Source organism: Notechis scutatus, chromosome 1 (assembly GCF_049901735.1).
Source record: "Notechis scutatus isolate UNSWTSFEM ecotype Mainland chromosome 1, rNotScu1.2, whole genome shotgun sequence".
In the NCBI taxonomy this organism is placed as follows: Eukaryota; Metazoa; Chordata; class Lepidosauria; order Squamata; family Elapidae; genus Notechis; species Notechis scutatus.
Window position 1 is genome coordinate 232,788,681 of NC_142009.1, and position 16,355 is coordinate 232,805,035.

The 16,355-nt window shown below is 39.3% G+C and overlaps 3 protein-coding genes across 8 annotated transcripts in view; 2 read left to right on the forward strand and 1 right to left on the reverse strand.

Moving 5' to 3' along the window:
• The first annotated feature begins 723 nt into the window (after positions 1 to 723).
• On the forward strand, positions 724 to 9,173 carry CIMAP1A (ciliary microtubule associated protein 1A). The gene is made up of 6 exons (XM_026686316.2): positions 724 to 846; positions 2,316 to 2,513; positions 3,528 to 3,629; positions 4,401 to 4,522; positions 6,701 to 6,838; positions 8,966 to 9,173. Exons 1-6 carry the CDS (start codon positions 738 to 740, stop codon positions 9,041 to 9,043), a joined length of 747 nt encoding a protein of 248 aa, XP_026542101.1. The 5' UTR covers positions 724 to 737; the 3' UTR covers positions 9,044 to 9,173.
• Positions 9,174 to 10,629: 1,456 nt separating this feature from the next.
• Positions 10,630 to 15,059, reverse strand: BET1L (Bet1 golgi vesicular membrane trafficking protein like). 3 transcript variants are annotated; one of them, XM_087950685.1, is made up of 4 exons: positions 14,450 to 15,059; positions 12,861 to 12,952; positions 12,610 to 12,666; positions 10,630 to 11,608 (listed from the first exon to the last, which is right to left on the reverse strand). In XM_087950685.1, the coding sequence occupies exons 1-4, from the start codon at positions 15,042 to 15,044 to the stop codon at positions 11,441 to 11,443; spliced, it is 912 nt and encodes a 303-aa protein (XP_087806811.1). In that variant the 5' UTR covers positions 15,045 to 15,059; the 3' UTR covers positions 10,630 to 11,440. The 3 variants fall into 3 exon arrangements, with proteins under 3 accessions (XP_087806811.1, XP_026542104.1, XP_026542105.1); XM_026686319.2 differs by having other exon boundaries at positions 14,544 to 14,596; XM_026686320.2 differs by having other exon boundaries at positions 14,087 to 14,596.
• RIC8A (RIC8 guanine nucleotide exchange factor A) overlaps positions 14,802 to 16,355 on the forward strand; it is a 35,324-nt gene continuing 33,770 nt past the window's right edge. Inside the window, exon 1 of one of the 4 annotated variants that reach the window (XM_026686324.2) lies at positions 14,802 to 14,952. The gene's annotated coding sequence lies outside the window, so the exon portion shown is untranslated. Of the gene's footprint in view, positions 14,957 to 16,355 lie in introns of all 4 variants that reach the window. The other 3 variants (XM_087950665.1, XM_087950669.1, XM_087950667.1) reach the window with 3 other exon arrangements.

Consider the following 16,355-nt stretch of genomic DNA (forward strand, 5'->3'; position numbering starts at 1 on the left):
GCCTTTTGTTAAGAGCCAGTTTATGACCATTTGCTTAGTTTGATCATGCACCTCAGTGCTTAGCCTCTTAATGATATTCTTTGTAATAAATTTATCACCAGTTTTAACTTAATATGCCCAATTCACATTTAGGACCCAACTGATCTGTCCTTGTAAAATTGTTTGTTACCTACTTTGCCAATTTAACAAGTGAAATTTGTTAAAAACCTGTTAGTTTCGTTAAAATGTTCTATGATAGCCTGAACCTTTTGATGTATGAATTGAGAGACTGTACTTCAAAAGATGTCAGGCTAATTCAGAAAATCTTAGCAAACAGACATCCATCTGATGAAGTGAGGTGTAGTTCATGAAAACTTATGCTTTTTCATAAAATATGTTAGTCTGAAAAGATGCTACTAGACTCCTGATTTCTGGCTACCATACCCCCAAACACATCATTTCTCCTAAAATGTCTGTCAGTCCTGTGAAATATAACCAAGCAACATTCTGAAAATAAATAAATTGTGTAATCTTAAATACTTATATAGGTAAGTTCAATCTAGAAAAATCAATATACATTCTTCAGGGGAAAGTGTTTAGGAGTCAACATTTAGTGACAATTTATTTTTGCCCGCTATTGGAAGACTTGAAAAAGTTTTTGGCAACAGATTGTAATGGAGAAATCTATCTACAATATGGGACTGCTAAACATTTGTTCTCCGTTCTTCATTTCTCAGGTTTTGGAATAAGTATCCACCATGAGCCAAGGAGGTTGGATAGGAACATGGAGGCCTCATCGTCCAAGAGGCCCAATCATGGCCCAGTATACCAGTCCTGGTCCCAAGTACTCCATACAAGGAGCAACAGGTAAATAAACAGAAATAAAAGTGTTCCATCAATTAGGACTTTAAAATACAGTCAGTGTTTTTTATATATTTATTTATCATTGCCATTTACAGCAGACCCCACTCAAAAATGTCTTGGATAACAATGTAAAACATCCAATAATAACAATGAGTAGAACTGATTTTTTTTAAAACAAAACCAATTCAACATGAAAAGAAATCACAATATACCCACATGTATTCTCTTTTGGAAATAGTTTTCTGTAATGATTTTCTGCACATTTCAACAGTGTTCGTACAGAGTGATCCTTACCAGTTAGTGCCTGATGTGTCACTATACTACTTGCTTGATGCTGATATTTGATTTAATATTCTATACTTATTATTTTTATGGCTTTTTAAAAATGTAATACATTGGTGTTTTCCCCCGATTCAAGTAGAATTTAATTTCAGGGCTTGGAGATCTCCTGAAAAATCATCCTCTCAAACTCCAGGTTTTGACATTAAGTCAGGAACATCATAACTCTTAAAATTTAGATCAGCCACCTCCACCTCCACAAGTGATGACATTGCAACACCGAGAATTCTCAGTGAACACAACAATAGTTGGCAAAAGACAAACTTTTGAGTTGGAAGCATTTAATCTTGGTTCCAGATTGGTGATGCTGTTGAGGGTAGATCTGCACATCCAAGTTGCGCCAGCATGAATTCAGACTACTAACTGTTTCTCAAGGGCAGCCATGAATGAGGCCATCCTTTCCCTGCCCCCCTACCCTAGCCATCAGGAAGATAACCTCAGCCATCTTGTGCTCCACATCAAAAAAATTCAACTTATATCAGCACTGGCCATGCTACTCTGTTTATCTGTTGTGCCTCACTTCATTGTAGACAAATATTGCATTCTAACTGGCCATGAGGTGCTATAGGCCACAACCATTCTTGGCTTGGCACTTTCCAGATGAATTTCAATCACAATTCCCAGCCAGAAGGAAATTTTGGGTGTTGCAGTGTCAGTACATCCTGACAGTTGCTAAATTGGTGAAAAAATTAGTTTTTCAGAACAGAAGCCTAGGTTTGCCTCTCATTTCTGTATTGGATTATAGGATATCAGGAGACAGGGATTACAAAGTTTGTGTTAGTTGTCATCTGAAGAGAAGATGCTAGGATGATACAACTGAATGCGAAATTTCTGATGACTAAGTCAAGAATCTGATTACACCTTTTCTAACAAATTTATTATTAAAAGGCATAAGCTTTCATGAACTACAGCACATAAAAGCATTGGATGAAACTCACATGCCTTATGCCTTTTAATAAAATTTCATAGTTAGGAAAGGTGTTAACAGACTCATTTTTTGCTACTATAGCCTAACACATCTCTCATCTAAGGGTTTCTTTGATTGTGGTTGGGATCTCCTTGCAAAGGGAAAATATTTATCATTTTAGGAGGTTTTAGGAGGTGACATGATGCAACTCTTCCCCCCCTCCCAGGTTATGTATCGCACATTCCCACCAAAAGGAAAGCGCCTGCCTACAGTATGTATGGTGCAATGCCTCCATCTAGTAAGGACAATGTTCCAGGTCCTTACTATGTGCAGGGGACTGTGACTAATAGAGGAAAGAAGACTGGTCCTGCTTATTCATTAAGTGGGCGAACTGAATTGAAAGTGGAGACTACCCCAGGTCCTGGTGAGTACCAGACTTCTATCCCAAGTATATAAATCAAGGGGATTGCCTCTTCCAAGAGCTTTGAGTTTGAAAGATCCCGTGTGGTTAGATAGAAGCAAAAGCCCGTCGTCACCTGTACAAAAAAAGGAATTGATGTTATCCTACACAGTTTCATCATGCAGAACTGTTTTCAGTTAACAAGAAGGCGTTGTTAAAAAATAGATCTTGGTGCTTTGAGAACTGACTTTAACCTTCAGACAATAGTCATCTTTAGATCAGATCAAATCAATCAATCAAATAAATAAGCAAGCTAGTATACCTGGATTATAAGAATGGGCATGAACAGCCTGCTATTTATTCAAAATGTGAATGTTCAGATTGACAAATCAATCACGTTGACTATATGAGAACTTTTTTGTGTACACACATGCACAGATACCTTTTTCTCTAGCTTACTGCTTTGCATGTTTTTTTGCCCTATGTACAACTTCTAAAATTCTAACCCTGTTCCTATTTGCAAGCAGAATAAATGGTATCAAGATTATATTTTATCCTGTAACTACCTTGGCTCATGGTGGCCAAGAAGAGGTCCATGTCCTAGCAACAATACAGAAGTGGTTTACCATTGCTTCTTCCAGAATGGTTTATTTTTCAGTATCCCAGTTTGGCTTACAGCTCTGAGATTTCTTGATGCTTTAAGTATAATTCCCAAAACCATTCAAAAAAAAAAAATGGCCACTATATTTTTAATGGGGGGGAACACTCAATAATTAATCATACCTGAATTACTTTATTTTCAAGAAATTTGAAATTAAATCAAATTAAATCAAATTAATTTTTTGCTCCATTCCCACCCCTCAATTTCATGAGCCAACCCTATCTACTTTTTAAAAGTGTGGTCTCTGATCTAACCTCAAAAAGGAAGAACAATACCTGGTCCTGAACAAAATTGCTCAGTCCTACTTTAAGACATGCAAGGCACAATGAAAATGAAGTTTAAATCTAGTTTTCAGCAATGTTGTCTGTTTTTCCTAGCCTGTTACTCACCTGATAAGGCAAAAAAGGTTATCTATAAAGCTGCCCCCATGCATTCCATGGGATATCGAACTCATGGAGGAAAGGTGGATAGCACACCAGGTAAGTCCGATTCCTTCTGTTTGTTGCTTGACTTTGCTATTGTTTGAAGGAATCATACCCAGATCTTGTTAATTCACAATTCAGAGCAATATTATTTAATAAACTGGGATGAAGCTCAGTTCCATGCAGGTTTCCTTGGAGGAAAGCCCAACTGAATTTGATTATGTATAATTGAACAGAAGATCATAGAATTGTGATTCTTCCCACTACAAAAGATTTTTTTTCTCTCATTGAGGTAAGCTTCAGTTGTGCCTGTCTCTATTGCACTATGTCTATCCACAATTTATTGGACCAATTGTGCAGTTAGAATGTAAACTTGGTGGGAAATTGATTTAAACAAGAACACCAACAACAAAAATGGACATAGCTGGGAAAGAGCCCTTCATATCTCTTTAAATAATAAAATTCAGACATTGCCTTTGGACATGAAAGTATTCAAAAATCATTTGTGATGTCTTGTGATAATTTGACATTCAAAGAAAAATACCCAACTATTCTCTTGAACAACCTTCCATAGTCTGGGTAATTTGTGGGTTCCATTTTGAGAATTTCCAATCAGCAATGCCACAGGAAAGTTTCTTCGCTGACAATTCTGGGAACTGAAATCCTGGAACATGTCTGGAAAATGCCAGAAAGTGGAAGGCTGTTCTACCCAAATCCTAGTCTAGACAAACTCAAAATAGCACTTCGAAAATCAGTGATTACCAGTCTCTTTCTCCAGGATTGCCAGAATTCTCACTCTTCATTTTGGTAATATTCACATTTTTCCAGGTCCTAACAATTATATGATTCCAGAGGTCCTTGGACCACACTCAGTGGCTACCTCAGGCAGCCCTTCCTATTCTATGACAGGAAAGAGTAAGCTTGGACGTTTTGATGAAGACCTTCACAAGGTAATCTGTGGACTCAATTCTTATTTTGTTGTATCAGACTTTGTAATTTCATTACCACAATGGACAACCTGGAAACACATTTGGCTTTTAAACCCAATGTTTGTGATCTTCTGCTACTTACAGTTGGGCAGCATAATAGTTACACTGCTGAGTTGCATTTACCTCTTAACATTGTCTCTATCTTGATGGAGTCAAAACTCCATCCAGATGACTAATAGAGGAGTGATAAAAAGCTCTGTTGCAACAGAGAAGTTCATGAGTATGGTGGCAAAATACCAGAGAACCTTGCTTCTTGAGAGAAGAAGCAAAATCCTAAGATCTTGGGGCAGGACAGTGAGGGAGTTTCCAACATTATGTATCCAACTCTTTTCACAGCGTTTCCCCTGAAACAGAAGCAGAAGTGATTAATTAGGTTGTCATCTGAAGTCCCATGGAAGCCTTAGGACAGGGCTATCCAACATGTGGCTCACGGGCCAGATGCATCACGTACTGGCCACGCCCATGCCCAATTTAGCAAAGGGGGAAAAAGTCCCAATACGTCATGTGACACAGCCGTGACAATGTGAGTTTGACACCCCTGCCTTAGGACATCACTGATTTCAGTTTATATATGGAAAAGGGGTCTATAATGCAACCATAAAAACATCCTTTCTCCAAGCTGGAGATGGGACAAGGGGAGAACTGCCTCTAGTTTGCATCCTTCACCCAGATACTGAACTCGAAGTACAGCCTGAAAAGATTATCCATACTGCCAAAAGTAAAGACATCCTGAACTGATCTAGCTGTACATGATTTGTTTTAATATTCAATATTTGGTACTTTAATTATCTGCATATTGGTGGTTGTTTGTGTAATTCACAGCTTATTTTATATATTTTTTTCCTGTATGCATGTGTATTGACCTTTGAGTCAATCTTGACGCCTGGCGACTGACTGGACAAGTCCTTGTGCAGTTTCACTGACTGGATTGCCTGTTTCCTAGGGATGAGAGAAAGTGACTATGCCAAGGTTACCCAGCTGGCTTTATACCTCAAGTGGGACTGGAATTCATGGTCTCTTGGTTTCCAGCCTGGTGCCCTAATCATTATAACAAACTGGCTCAATCCTATTTTTATTTGTACTTTGTTCATTAAATCATTAATATGAAAATGGGGGAAGGGGTGTTGTACTAGTGAACATATTTGGAATTCTGATACTTTTGCAAAAACAGCTGCTGGGTGAAAAGTTTGTCCAGTTACAAAATGGCTGCCCTACAGACAAGATTTACTAGAATGCTACCAGCTATCCTATCTCCTACTCCCTACAGGATACTTTTTCTTTTTGCATCTTCTTATCTTTTTCTGTGTGGGAGTGTGGGACAGTAAGATTTCTAAGCCAAATTCTGGACTGCAGCTGCCCAGCATTTTAATCATTTAAGAAAGTGTTTGGGACCCTCTTGAAGACACCTGGACAACAAGGAAGACATTTGGGGATCATATATAACTTGAGTCTTTTGATGAACAATCCACAACTTTTTAAAATTTGTACAATTTAAGTCATAACTCATGATTCACATACATAGCTAAGCTCTGCAGGCAGGAACATTATCTCTCCACTTGCTTCTTGAAGCATTCGGAATACGGTACTGTTCTACTTCATATATCTTGGCTATGTCTTTCTCTCTCTTATCCACATACTCCTCCACCCAACCCCAACAGAACATAAATGTGTCTCCTAACAATGACTCTACAGCTAGTCTTTAGGTTACAGTGGCAATTGGGACCAAGATTGCAGTTGCTAAGTGATGTGGCCATAAAGTACAATGTCATGGATTGCATCACTTAGCAACAGCAAATTGAGACAGTCCTAGTTGCGTTCAGATGTGTGGGTTGTTAAGCAGGATACCTGTGAGTGCAGGGAAGCTGAAAGAGGGAAGACTTCTTTGCCTGTAGTCTCCAGCTATCTGAAACTTTCCCCAATACTATCAGATTGGTAGGGAAGCTGTATTTAATCAAAGAAGGCTAGGTAAGAACATTATTTAAATTAATAAAAAGCAAAAGGAACAAAATAATCCCTGACTATGCATATAACTATGATTCATGAAATGTGTAATGAGGTGCCCAGTATTTCTAGAAGATGCTATATGAGCTATCTAAGTTCCTTTTCATCTTGGGGCACTGTGTGGTTTTTCCTTTCTAGACCCCAGGTCCAGCAGCATATCACAAACCCAGTGCAGATATCTACAAAAAGAGTGCACCAAAATATACCATGGCAGGCCGTCTCAAAGATCACAAGACTGATAAAATGCCTGGACCTGCAGAATACGAACTGGGAAAGGTGAGAAAATTATTTTTTTTCCCCAGAAAAAAAAGAAAAAAAACCTTCCCACCTGAAAAAGTGTTACTTAACTTTCACAAGGTAATGACATTTATTAGGGTTAAAATGTATGGAGGGAAGAACGTTGTATTTGTTCTTGAACAATAGAAGAAGCAAGGAGAACGTTGTGCAATATACTTCATTTTTAAGAATTCAAAAGCTCTGTGCTTACCTTCGTCCCACCAATATTCAATAAATATGATCTTTTCCTTTACCCTGCAACATTTGTATAATCCATGATCACATTCCAATAACTTGTTACATTAGGAATGAAATTGGGCATTCATTCTTCCTAACTTTTATCTTGCCCCAAAAGAAACTTCCTGCTTTCTTAAACTACAGTTGACTGTGATATTCAAAATTCCAACTGTAATGTAAGCTCTTCCCACAAACTAAGATATAAATCTGTAGCTTTTAGTTCTAATCTAAGAAAAGTGCTGAAAAGCTTTCTCTGGCCACGCACCCATTGCCCCATGCTGTCAACAAGTCTGATCGTGTAAAGAAGGCCCATCATATTGAAGCGTCAAAATATAGACCAGTGTTTCTCAACCTTGACAACTTTTAAGATAGGTGGACTTCAATGCCCAGAATTAGGTGTTGAAATCCAGCTATCTTAAAAGTTGCCAAGGTTGAGAAATGCTCATCTAGACCGTGAATTTTGTAAAGCCTAGATTTTTATAATCCAGACATGATAGCTCAAGTCCAGGACCTCAAGAGGAGCTATAGAGGAAGAAAGGTATTGAAGGAAGAAGGAAGCAAAGAATGGAAGAACTGACATTACAAGGATTGCTCTCCCCTTCTTTTCTATTGCCCTTTGACTAGCGTATGCGCTGGAGCTGGAATCCCTAGAGGCTCCAATAGCTTCTTCAACTGTTTCTGCTGATTGCTCCTTTTCTTCTTCTGGCTCTTCTTCTACTAGCTTTTGAAGGGATGCAGGGAGAAAGAATAGGCATGCCACATGACATTCCTCTTCAAATTATATCCATGGAATCTCAAATGGAGAACCTAAGTTTCCATGTGACTTAATGGCGGTTTCATAGGAGACTAAAGATAAAAACAAACAAATCCTCTTCACTCAAATGCAGCTAATTTTCTATCCTTACAATGCTCTGGTTTCTGTTCAGATAGTATATCATCAGATGTGTGCCTTTTAATCAGAGGTTCTGAGTTTTTTTTTAAAAGGCAACTAAAAGTTTTTGCATTCTGAAAAGGTCTGCTGTACCGTAATACAGGGGTCCCCAACCACCGGTCCGCGGACCAGTACCGTCCGTGGAACAAGTCCTACCGGGCCGCTGGTTTGCTGGCGCCGCCATCTTTTTGATGAAAAAGTGCTTCCGGTGAGCTTTCCGGGTAGAAAGCTCACCGGAAGCACTTTTCATCAAAAGATGGCGGCGCCAGCGCTTCGGTGAGCTTTTCCAGGTAGAAAGCCATTTCTACCGGAAAAGCTCACCGGAAATGCTAGCGCCGCCATCTTTTGATGAAAAGTGCTTCCGGTGAGGTCACCAAAGCACTTTTTCATCAAAAAGATGGCGGCGCCCAGCTAATGCCGGTACCGGGCCGCGCCATAAAAAAGGTTGGGGATACCGGGCGCGGCATAAGAAAGGTTGGGGATCACTGCCGTAATATACCTCCAGGGATTCCATTATCAAAGTTTCAGAAGTCCTCTAGATGGCAGCAAAGAGACATAGCCTAGGCATAAAAGAGGGATACTTTTACTTGGCTAAGTGGGGGCAAGAAGTTGAGGGTCATGGGTGGCTGAAGGTGAGGTCCCTCATGAGGCTCAAACCTACAGCAGCTGTATCAGCAGGAAAGAATTGGCTGTGCATCCTTTTCTTGGCTGCACTCAGCAGTTAAAAGTCAGGATTGAGAGGTCATAGCATTTGAGACCTCTCCCTTGGGGACCCCATCTGCTAAATGGGCCTTGGTGTCTACCACTACTACTAGGTTTGCTATTATAAACTAGTATATTTTTCTTATTCGAAGAAAATGAATGCTATTAAAATATACTAATTTTACTGTACTAAAATGTACCAATAGCCAGAAGACGTGCCTATTTTGCCTTACCTGTTTTCATCCTCCTATCTCTAGATATCTTGTGCTCCTGTAATCAGTTTTGGAATCAGACATTCCGATTATACAACCCCTGTGATTGTGGACGTTTACTGACTTTGTCCTCTCTGCAGAAATCACATTGGTTTTTCATCTTGTTTTTATATCATGTTGCTCACGTTTCAAAGCTACCTGTTTTTAAAACTTCAAAACCAACTAACAACTGTTTCATGTTTTATAACCACCTGCCTGGAAGGACTATCACAAATATTCAGTAACCAGTTATTGTTTGAGACTGACGTTCTAATCTCTCTGACAAAAAGAATGTGCCACAGCCACCTCTTGTGATGAAGAGAGCCCATTGCAAATTTTGCCCTGCTGAATATATGCCTAGATTCTGACACTATTAAGAGACCATGGTGTCATTTTCCAGAAATCGGAATTAGAAATGTTATATATTATATTTTTTGTAAAAACCTACTTGGATTCCTGCTTCAGAACTATTTCACAGAACTTGCTATTCTTGTAGTAAGTCACATAAAAATATTTTGTATATCACTTTACTATCTTCATTTAGAATAAATAAATTGGAAAGTCAGTGTTTACTTTGTCTTTTTTTCAATGAAAATTAATTCTCCTTTTATAGTACACAATATGGAAAATAGTGAGGATGGCTGGCTGGGGAAGTCTGGGAGTTGAAAGTCCACTCATTTTAAAATGGCCAAAGTTGAGAAAAACTGGCCTAATGAATGCTCTGGGAAAATTGGGAATGTTGTCAAATGATTAAACTGACCTTATTTTCAAATTTAAATGTGAATGTTACTATTTCAATTGTGAGATAAGTTATATTCAGATTCACCTACAAAAGAATATTCATTTGCTTCAAGTGAAAAATACATGTACAGGAAGATTCAAAATGGATCAGCTCTGGATATCCTGTTCTATTCCCCCCTCCCCCCAAAAAAACAAAAAAAAAAACCCTATGGAACCACATATGATGGCAAATTGTATTTTGGAAACCAAAAGTATTAATGAATCAGATATGATATAAAAATCTTGTGTTGTACATCTAGAGTTCTATTCAGTAGACAAATACACAATTGACTTTGTTACAGGTAGTTCTCAACTTAAAACTTTTCATTTAGTGACTCAAAGTGATTCAAAGTTACAATGGCACTGAAAAAAGTGACTTATGACTGTTTTTCACACTTACAATTCTTGCAATATCTCCATGGTCACATGATCAAAACCTGGATGCTTGGCAACACATATGTATTCATGACAATTGCAGTGTCCTGGGGTCATGTGATCAGTTTTTGTCATCTTCTAACAAGCAAAGTCAATAGTGAAGCCAGATACACTTTAAAACCATGTTACTAACTTAATAACATCAGTGATTCACTTAACAAAAAGAAAGATGATAAAATGGGGCAAAACTCACTTAACAATTGTCATGCTTAGCAATGGAAATTTGGAGCTCAACTGTGACCATAAATCGAGCAGTACCTGTAATTGTCCATACTATCTAGGCTTAAATGCTGCTAATGCTTTAATAATAAACATCAGAAGCAAAATATTGATTCTAGCAAGATGAGAATCACTAAGCAATCATTAGTTGTCAAAACATCTCTATAACTACAATGAAATCCTATGCACGTTATTCAAAACTCTTATTGAATTCAATAAAATACAATCTAGGAAAATATGCATAAAATTTTGAATTTTTAATCTAGAACAATACATCAAATTAAAAAAGAACCTTAAGGTTGATTTGGATAAAGTTTAAAAAATGAAGATACATTAACATACTACATGGTTAGAACAACTCAAAACTGGAAAATCAGTTAAGGGATTAATTAGAATGGAAAAGGAAAAAAAGCAGAAATAATGTGGTCATATATTTAAGGTGTTTTCTATTTTGTGAGTGCTTTAAGTTGAACTCTGTTCTTCTACACACCTCTTTGAGAGTTAACAAGCAAGGACCATTGTTTATAGCTGCTGGTTTATCTGAAAATAAAACAATAAAGTAATTTTGCTTTAAAAGACATTCCAATGTGACAAGACTACTTCTCAAAAATGCACATATTCCAACATCAGTCTTTTAAGCAACACTTTTTTCCCCAATTAAAATGGGTATTAGAACATTTTTACTAAACATTGTCAGGATTTTCCTGCTGAACCATAAACTGCAGAAAGCAAATCACCAATATGCTTCTTCTTTCACCAAGTAAAGACAGCAAGCTAATACAAGGGCAGAGGGAAAGAGGCTTCATTTCAGTGAATTGTGTTGCATTTGAGCTTTCAAGCAGAGAGGGACAACATCATATCCCCTTTAAAGAAAAAAGATGAGTTCCGAATGGAGAGATCATGCTGTAATCCATAAAGGAGCTTCTGGGTTACTGTGAAAATTTAAATAATCCTTCCCAAGATATACATCTGAAGGTCATCCACAGCTGTTTTCCATTACCACTTTTTTTACTTCAACTAACATCCAGTACAAAACTTTAATTTCCCTCAAGTTCGTGCTCTTGTTACCAAATAATACAAGATGAAGAAGACAAGAATCAGTCCACCAGAGACATAACAGAGAAGCTTGCGGTTGTCCCTTCCTGACCGAGTCATAGTAGAGAAACGCTTCACGCTTCCTGTGAGAAGACCTGTCACACTCATAAAATCAGAATCCTAAAACAAACAAAAGATAACTGTAATTATAGAATAGATATCCCATTGCTCTAAAATAGCCAAGAAAATCTAGAATCAATCTGAGAGATTTTTTCATTCCCATTTAAAGAAAAGATTAATTAAAACTATTAAATATTTGAAAGGGAAATCTATCAACCATCTTGTTCTTTTTCTTTCTTACTCTTCGGGTTGTTTTTTAGAATTGTGTTTTTATTTCCTTCACTGTATTTTGAGCAACCTAGTCATTCTTCAGTTGAGCGGCTCTTAGATCAAATCAATTAAATTGTAGACATACAAAGCATACTTCTTACATTGGCAACATTCACAATGTGAATGTTGCCAATGAATTACGTGTCTGAGATCCATCATTAGTTTTTATTAATAATGAAAAACTATTAAACTTATATCTAACAAACAGCGTGATGAACAGAACATATCATATGCAAAAATATTACAAAGGATAATATAAAGTGAAAGCTAACGTGCATGAAATAGCAAGCCACAGCTGCCATAACTGGTTGTGATTTACCAGCATAAGAAAGCCATCATTACAGACCACTTGTTATTTTTATAATATGCAATAGCCTACATATGGTTTGTACTTGCATACATAGGAAATCCTTTTGAAATTGACTTCACCAATTTGACTATACAAAACAGATCCTTAAAATATTTGTATTAGCCATTGCTGATACCAGGAGACCAAAGGTTCATATTTGATTTCTTTTGAAAATGTAGCACACGCAAACATACGTGTCTGGAAACTCCGTGGCAGGATAAAATACATTGTTTTGGAATGAAGACAAAATGACGAAAGTTGCCAAGAAGAAAGAAAGTTTAGTAGTAACAACTTCTTTGAATGTGATTGGTATAATCTTCTCACAAAATCATGTTTTCATATAACTCAAATGTATTACATAACTCATCCCTCATAGGATGAAAGCACAAGTATATGGAAGGTTTCACTAATAATTCCACATGAATCGCATATAGTTCTTTACCATATTATTCAGGTACTGGTTTTCATCCTCAGCATCTTTGTCAATGTCCAATGCAAGCTAGATTAAAAAAAGAAGAAATTATTGTTTTTAACATTCTCATCTTTGACATATTTTAGTAATAATATATTTGAAAAGAATTGATCAATATTACAATTTTCATTTCCTCAATAGCAATATAGGAAGAAAATCTGGCATAGAGAACTCATTATAATAAATTAGCAGTGCAAACTAACAGCAAGTGAGCTACCAACCGATTTTAGCCGGGTGACTTTAGAGGCCAGATTTTCTGTCATGCGCTTATTTTCCACATCTAACATATCATCCACCGCATTTGTATTTGGACCTGCAAAAAAAAAAAAAAAAAGAGCTGTAACTTGAGAACAGCTAAGAATACACGCAGGAGTTCATAGAAAAGGACAATTAGTGGGTTACCTACAGATCTCTAGAGAATTTCCCACACACAGGGATCATTTCCCCCAAATTCGTAGCAGAATACCTTATGCCACCAGACTTGAAATTTTAAAATTGAAATTTTAGACTAGACAACCTAGAACTATGCCGCCTTCAGTCCGATCTAAGTATAGTACATAAAAGTATCTACTGCAATGTCCTACCTGTCAGTGAATACTTCAGCTTCAACCACAACAATATAAGAGCACACAATAGATGCAAACTCAAGGTAAACCACACCAAACTTGATTGCAGGAAATACGATTTCAGCAACAGAGTGGTCAATGTCTGGAATACTCTACCTCAGGGGTCCCCAACCGCCGGTCCGCGGACCGGTGCCGGACAGCGGAACAAGCCTTACCGGGCCACTGGTTGCTGGGCGCCGCCATCTTTTTTGGAAAGCTCACCGAGCGCTGTTTCGTCATAAAAGATGGCGGCGCCAGCGCTCGGTGAGCTTTTCCGGGTAGAAAGCCATTTCTACCCGAAAAAGCTCACCAGAAGCATGGCGCCGCCATCTTTTATGACGCAAACAGCGCTTCCGTGACGCCACCGGAAGCGCTGTTTCGTCATAAAAGATGGCGGCGCCCAGTTGACGCCGATGCACCGGGCGCGCGCCCAGCTGATGTCGGAACCGGGCCGCGCGTCGAAAAGGTTGGGGATCCCTGCTCTACCTGACTCTGTGGTGTCTTCCCCAAACCTCAAAAACTTTAACCTTAGACTGTCTACTATTGACCTCATCCCTTTCCTAAGAGGTCTGTAGAGGGCGTGCATAAGTGCACCAACATGCCTACCGTCCCTGTCCTATTGTTTCTTTTTTATTCATATCCATTTCATGTATTCATAACCATGCTTATACTTATACCTGATATCTAATACTTGCTTGACAAATAAATAAAATAAAATAAATAAATAAAATTCCAGGTTCAAAATGTTATTGAGCTGGCAGAGTTCAAAAATAAATAATCTGTATAAAGACAAAAACAATTAAAAATGGCTATGCCAACAAAGCCTACCCAGTTCCACATACCAGTGTATCCTATCACCATTTCATATGGTCTCCTGCTTGGGCAAAAGGTTGGGACTAGAAAACCTCCAAGGTTCCTTCCAACTCTGTTATTCTGTATTTTACTATTGCCTTTCTTCAGCCCCAACTAAGGTCTTTAAGTGAAAGCAGGAAAGCTGGCGTGGTGGGCCACGGAGAGAAGAGAACAGAGAAAGCAGCTGTTCCCGACGAAGTATTCTCTCCTGTCTGCTGCTTGCCAGATGTTCCACAAACGTCGGTGCCCGTCTCCATCCCCAAAAGGTTGAAGTTAATGCGAAAGGAATGGAGAGACCGAAAACACCCCTTCCTTATTTTGCATCCCTCTCCTCTTCCAAAACTAATGCACACCTGTCAAGGCAATGAAGAAAAGGAGAGCCGTGGCATTCACTCGCTCTTCGATTTCCCCCACCTCCGCGTCTCCTCCTCCTTTTTCTGCACTCACCTCGGCCCCAGTCCGCCATGGCCGCTTCCTGCCTCCGTGTCCCTTCGTGTCCTGCTCCGCCCCCGCGAGAAGCGGAGATTTGTTTTGGTGCGCGGGAAGGAGGAGGGCTCTGGGCTCGGCTGCAGCCGTGGATAGGTCTTTCAGGGAAGGCGGGCTCTTTGGCCTAGGGAGCCTGACGCTGGCGGGGTATTGCGCGTTGCCGCTGCGTGTGAACCAAGGGAGGGCTAGCTTGTAATAAGGAAGCGGGCGCGAGCGCCCAGACGAGCAAGGCTGAGAGCGACACGGCAAGTCTAGCGCGCTGAACGCCCGTCCGTCTCGGGAACCAAAGGGGAAATTCCCTGCTGGAGCGCCTTTGGAGTCTCCGCTCCAGGCAGAGAAATGGTGCGGGCGACCTTCTTTATTACGCAATGTAGGTAATTTCTGCTCTTGGGGGCTACAGGGAGGCTTAAGTGTAGTCTCCCCCTTTCTCTTCCCCCACCACCTTCCCAGCGTCGGTGCCATCAGGCAAGAAGAATAAGTAGCAGACGTTGGGATTGTTAGCGGTGGACTAAATATGAAACGATGACCCACGACGCCCTGACCCAGTGGCTGACCAACCAATTAGAGCCGAGCGCACGATGCCGACTCAACCTGGCATTAATTGGTTTGCGGTTCAGTGTTGGTTTAAAAAGCCTTAGTTGGGTAAACCAGGGTTCAGCTTCCCGGAGTTTTGGCAAAACGTGCAAACCCAGACATAAACAAGGGTTACTTTTCATGATTTAATGGCAGAGGAACACACTGTTCTGGTATCAGCTTTTTTATTGAGGAAAAGGCCCTTGATTAAACATTTGCATTGGAGTTTAGTGTGTGGGGGTGTGGAGGGAGGGGAAAAAAGAGGACACGTCGCAGTTTCAGTGGGGCATCTTTTTATGGGTTGTAAATTGGCAAAGGTCCCATTTCCCATTAGTGGGAAAACTTGAAGTGGCTCTCTGTGTACTCCATGCTCAGGGAAAGCTGGAAAACCTCTCTGTTGCTTTCCTTGAACACTGCAAGCTAATAGTGTCCCATATTTGCATATTTCTTGTAGTCACATTTGTCCTGCATTATGCAGATAAATCAAGAGATATTTCCTTTAGGAAAGTGCAGGTATATAGCTTTGAATGCCAAACCTGTCAGCTACTGCTTTGGTGTGGAAGTGCAGAGTCAATTCTACTGCTCCAATTAGTTCCATCTAGGAAAATTTTGAGCATAAACTGAGTGACCTGACAGAGCTCCATAGGTCAACTCCTAAAATTATCTTCCCTTCTCATTTCTTCGCCCTTACATGTTCTTTTTGTGCTTTTATTATTGGTGAAAATAGTCATGGTCATCCTGGAGAAAGTATCTTTTGGTTGCTTAGAGATGACGGTAACTTTGATGGCACACAGCTAATTGATAAAAAAAGTCACAGCCTAGTTTACTAAACATGCATTAAAAAAAAAGATGAGTAGTTTCACATGTTTAAGGTGGAGGAATGGTGGCTCAGCAATTAAAGACCCTGAGCTTGTCAACTGGAAAGTTGACAGCTTGGGTTCAAGATCCAAGCGCCATGCAACAGGGTGACCTCCTGTTACTTACTCAACTCCTGCTCACCTAGCAGTTTGAAAGCATGCATATGTAAATAGATAAAGAGGTACCATTTCAGTGAGAAATAACAGCATTCTGCGTGCCTTGGCCACATAACCACAGAAAAGGTATTCAGACAACACTAGCTCCTCGGTTAAGAAACAGAGATGAGCACTGCCCCCTGGAGTCAGAAATGACTGGACAGGGGAAACCTTTACCTTTACCTAT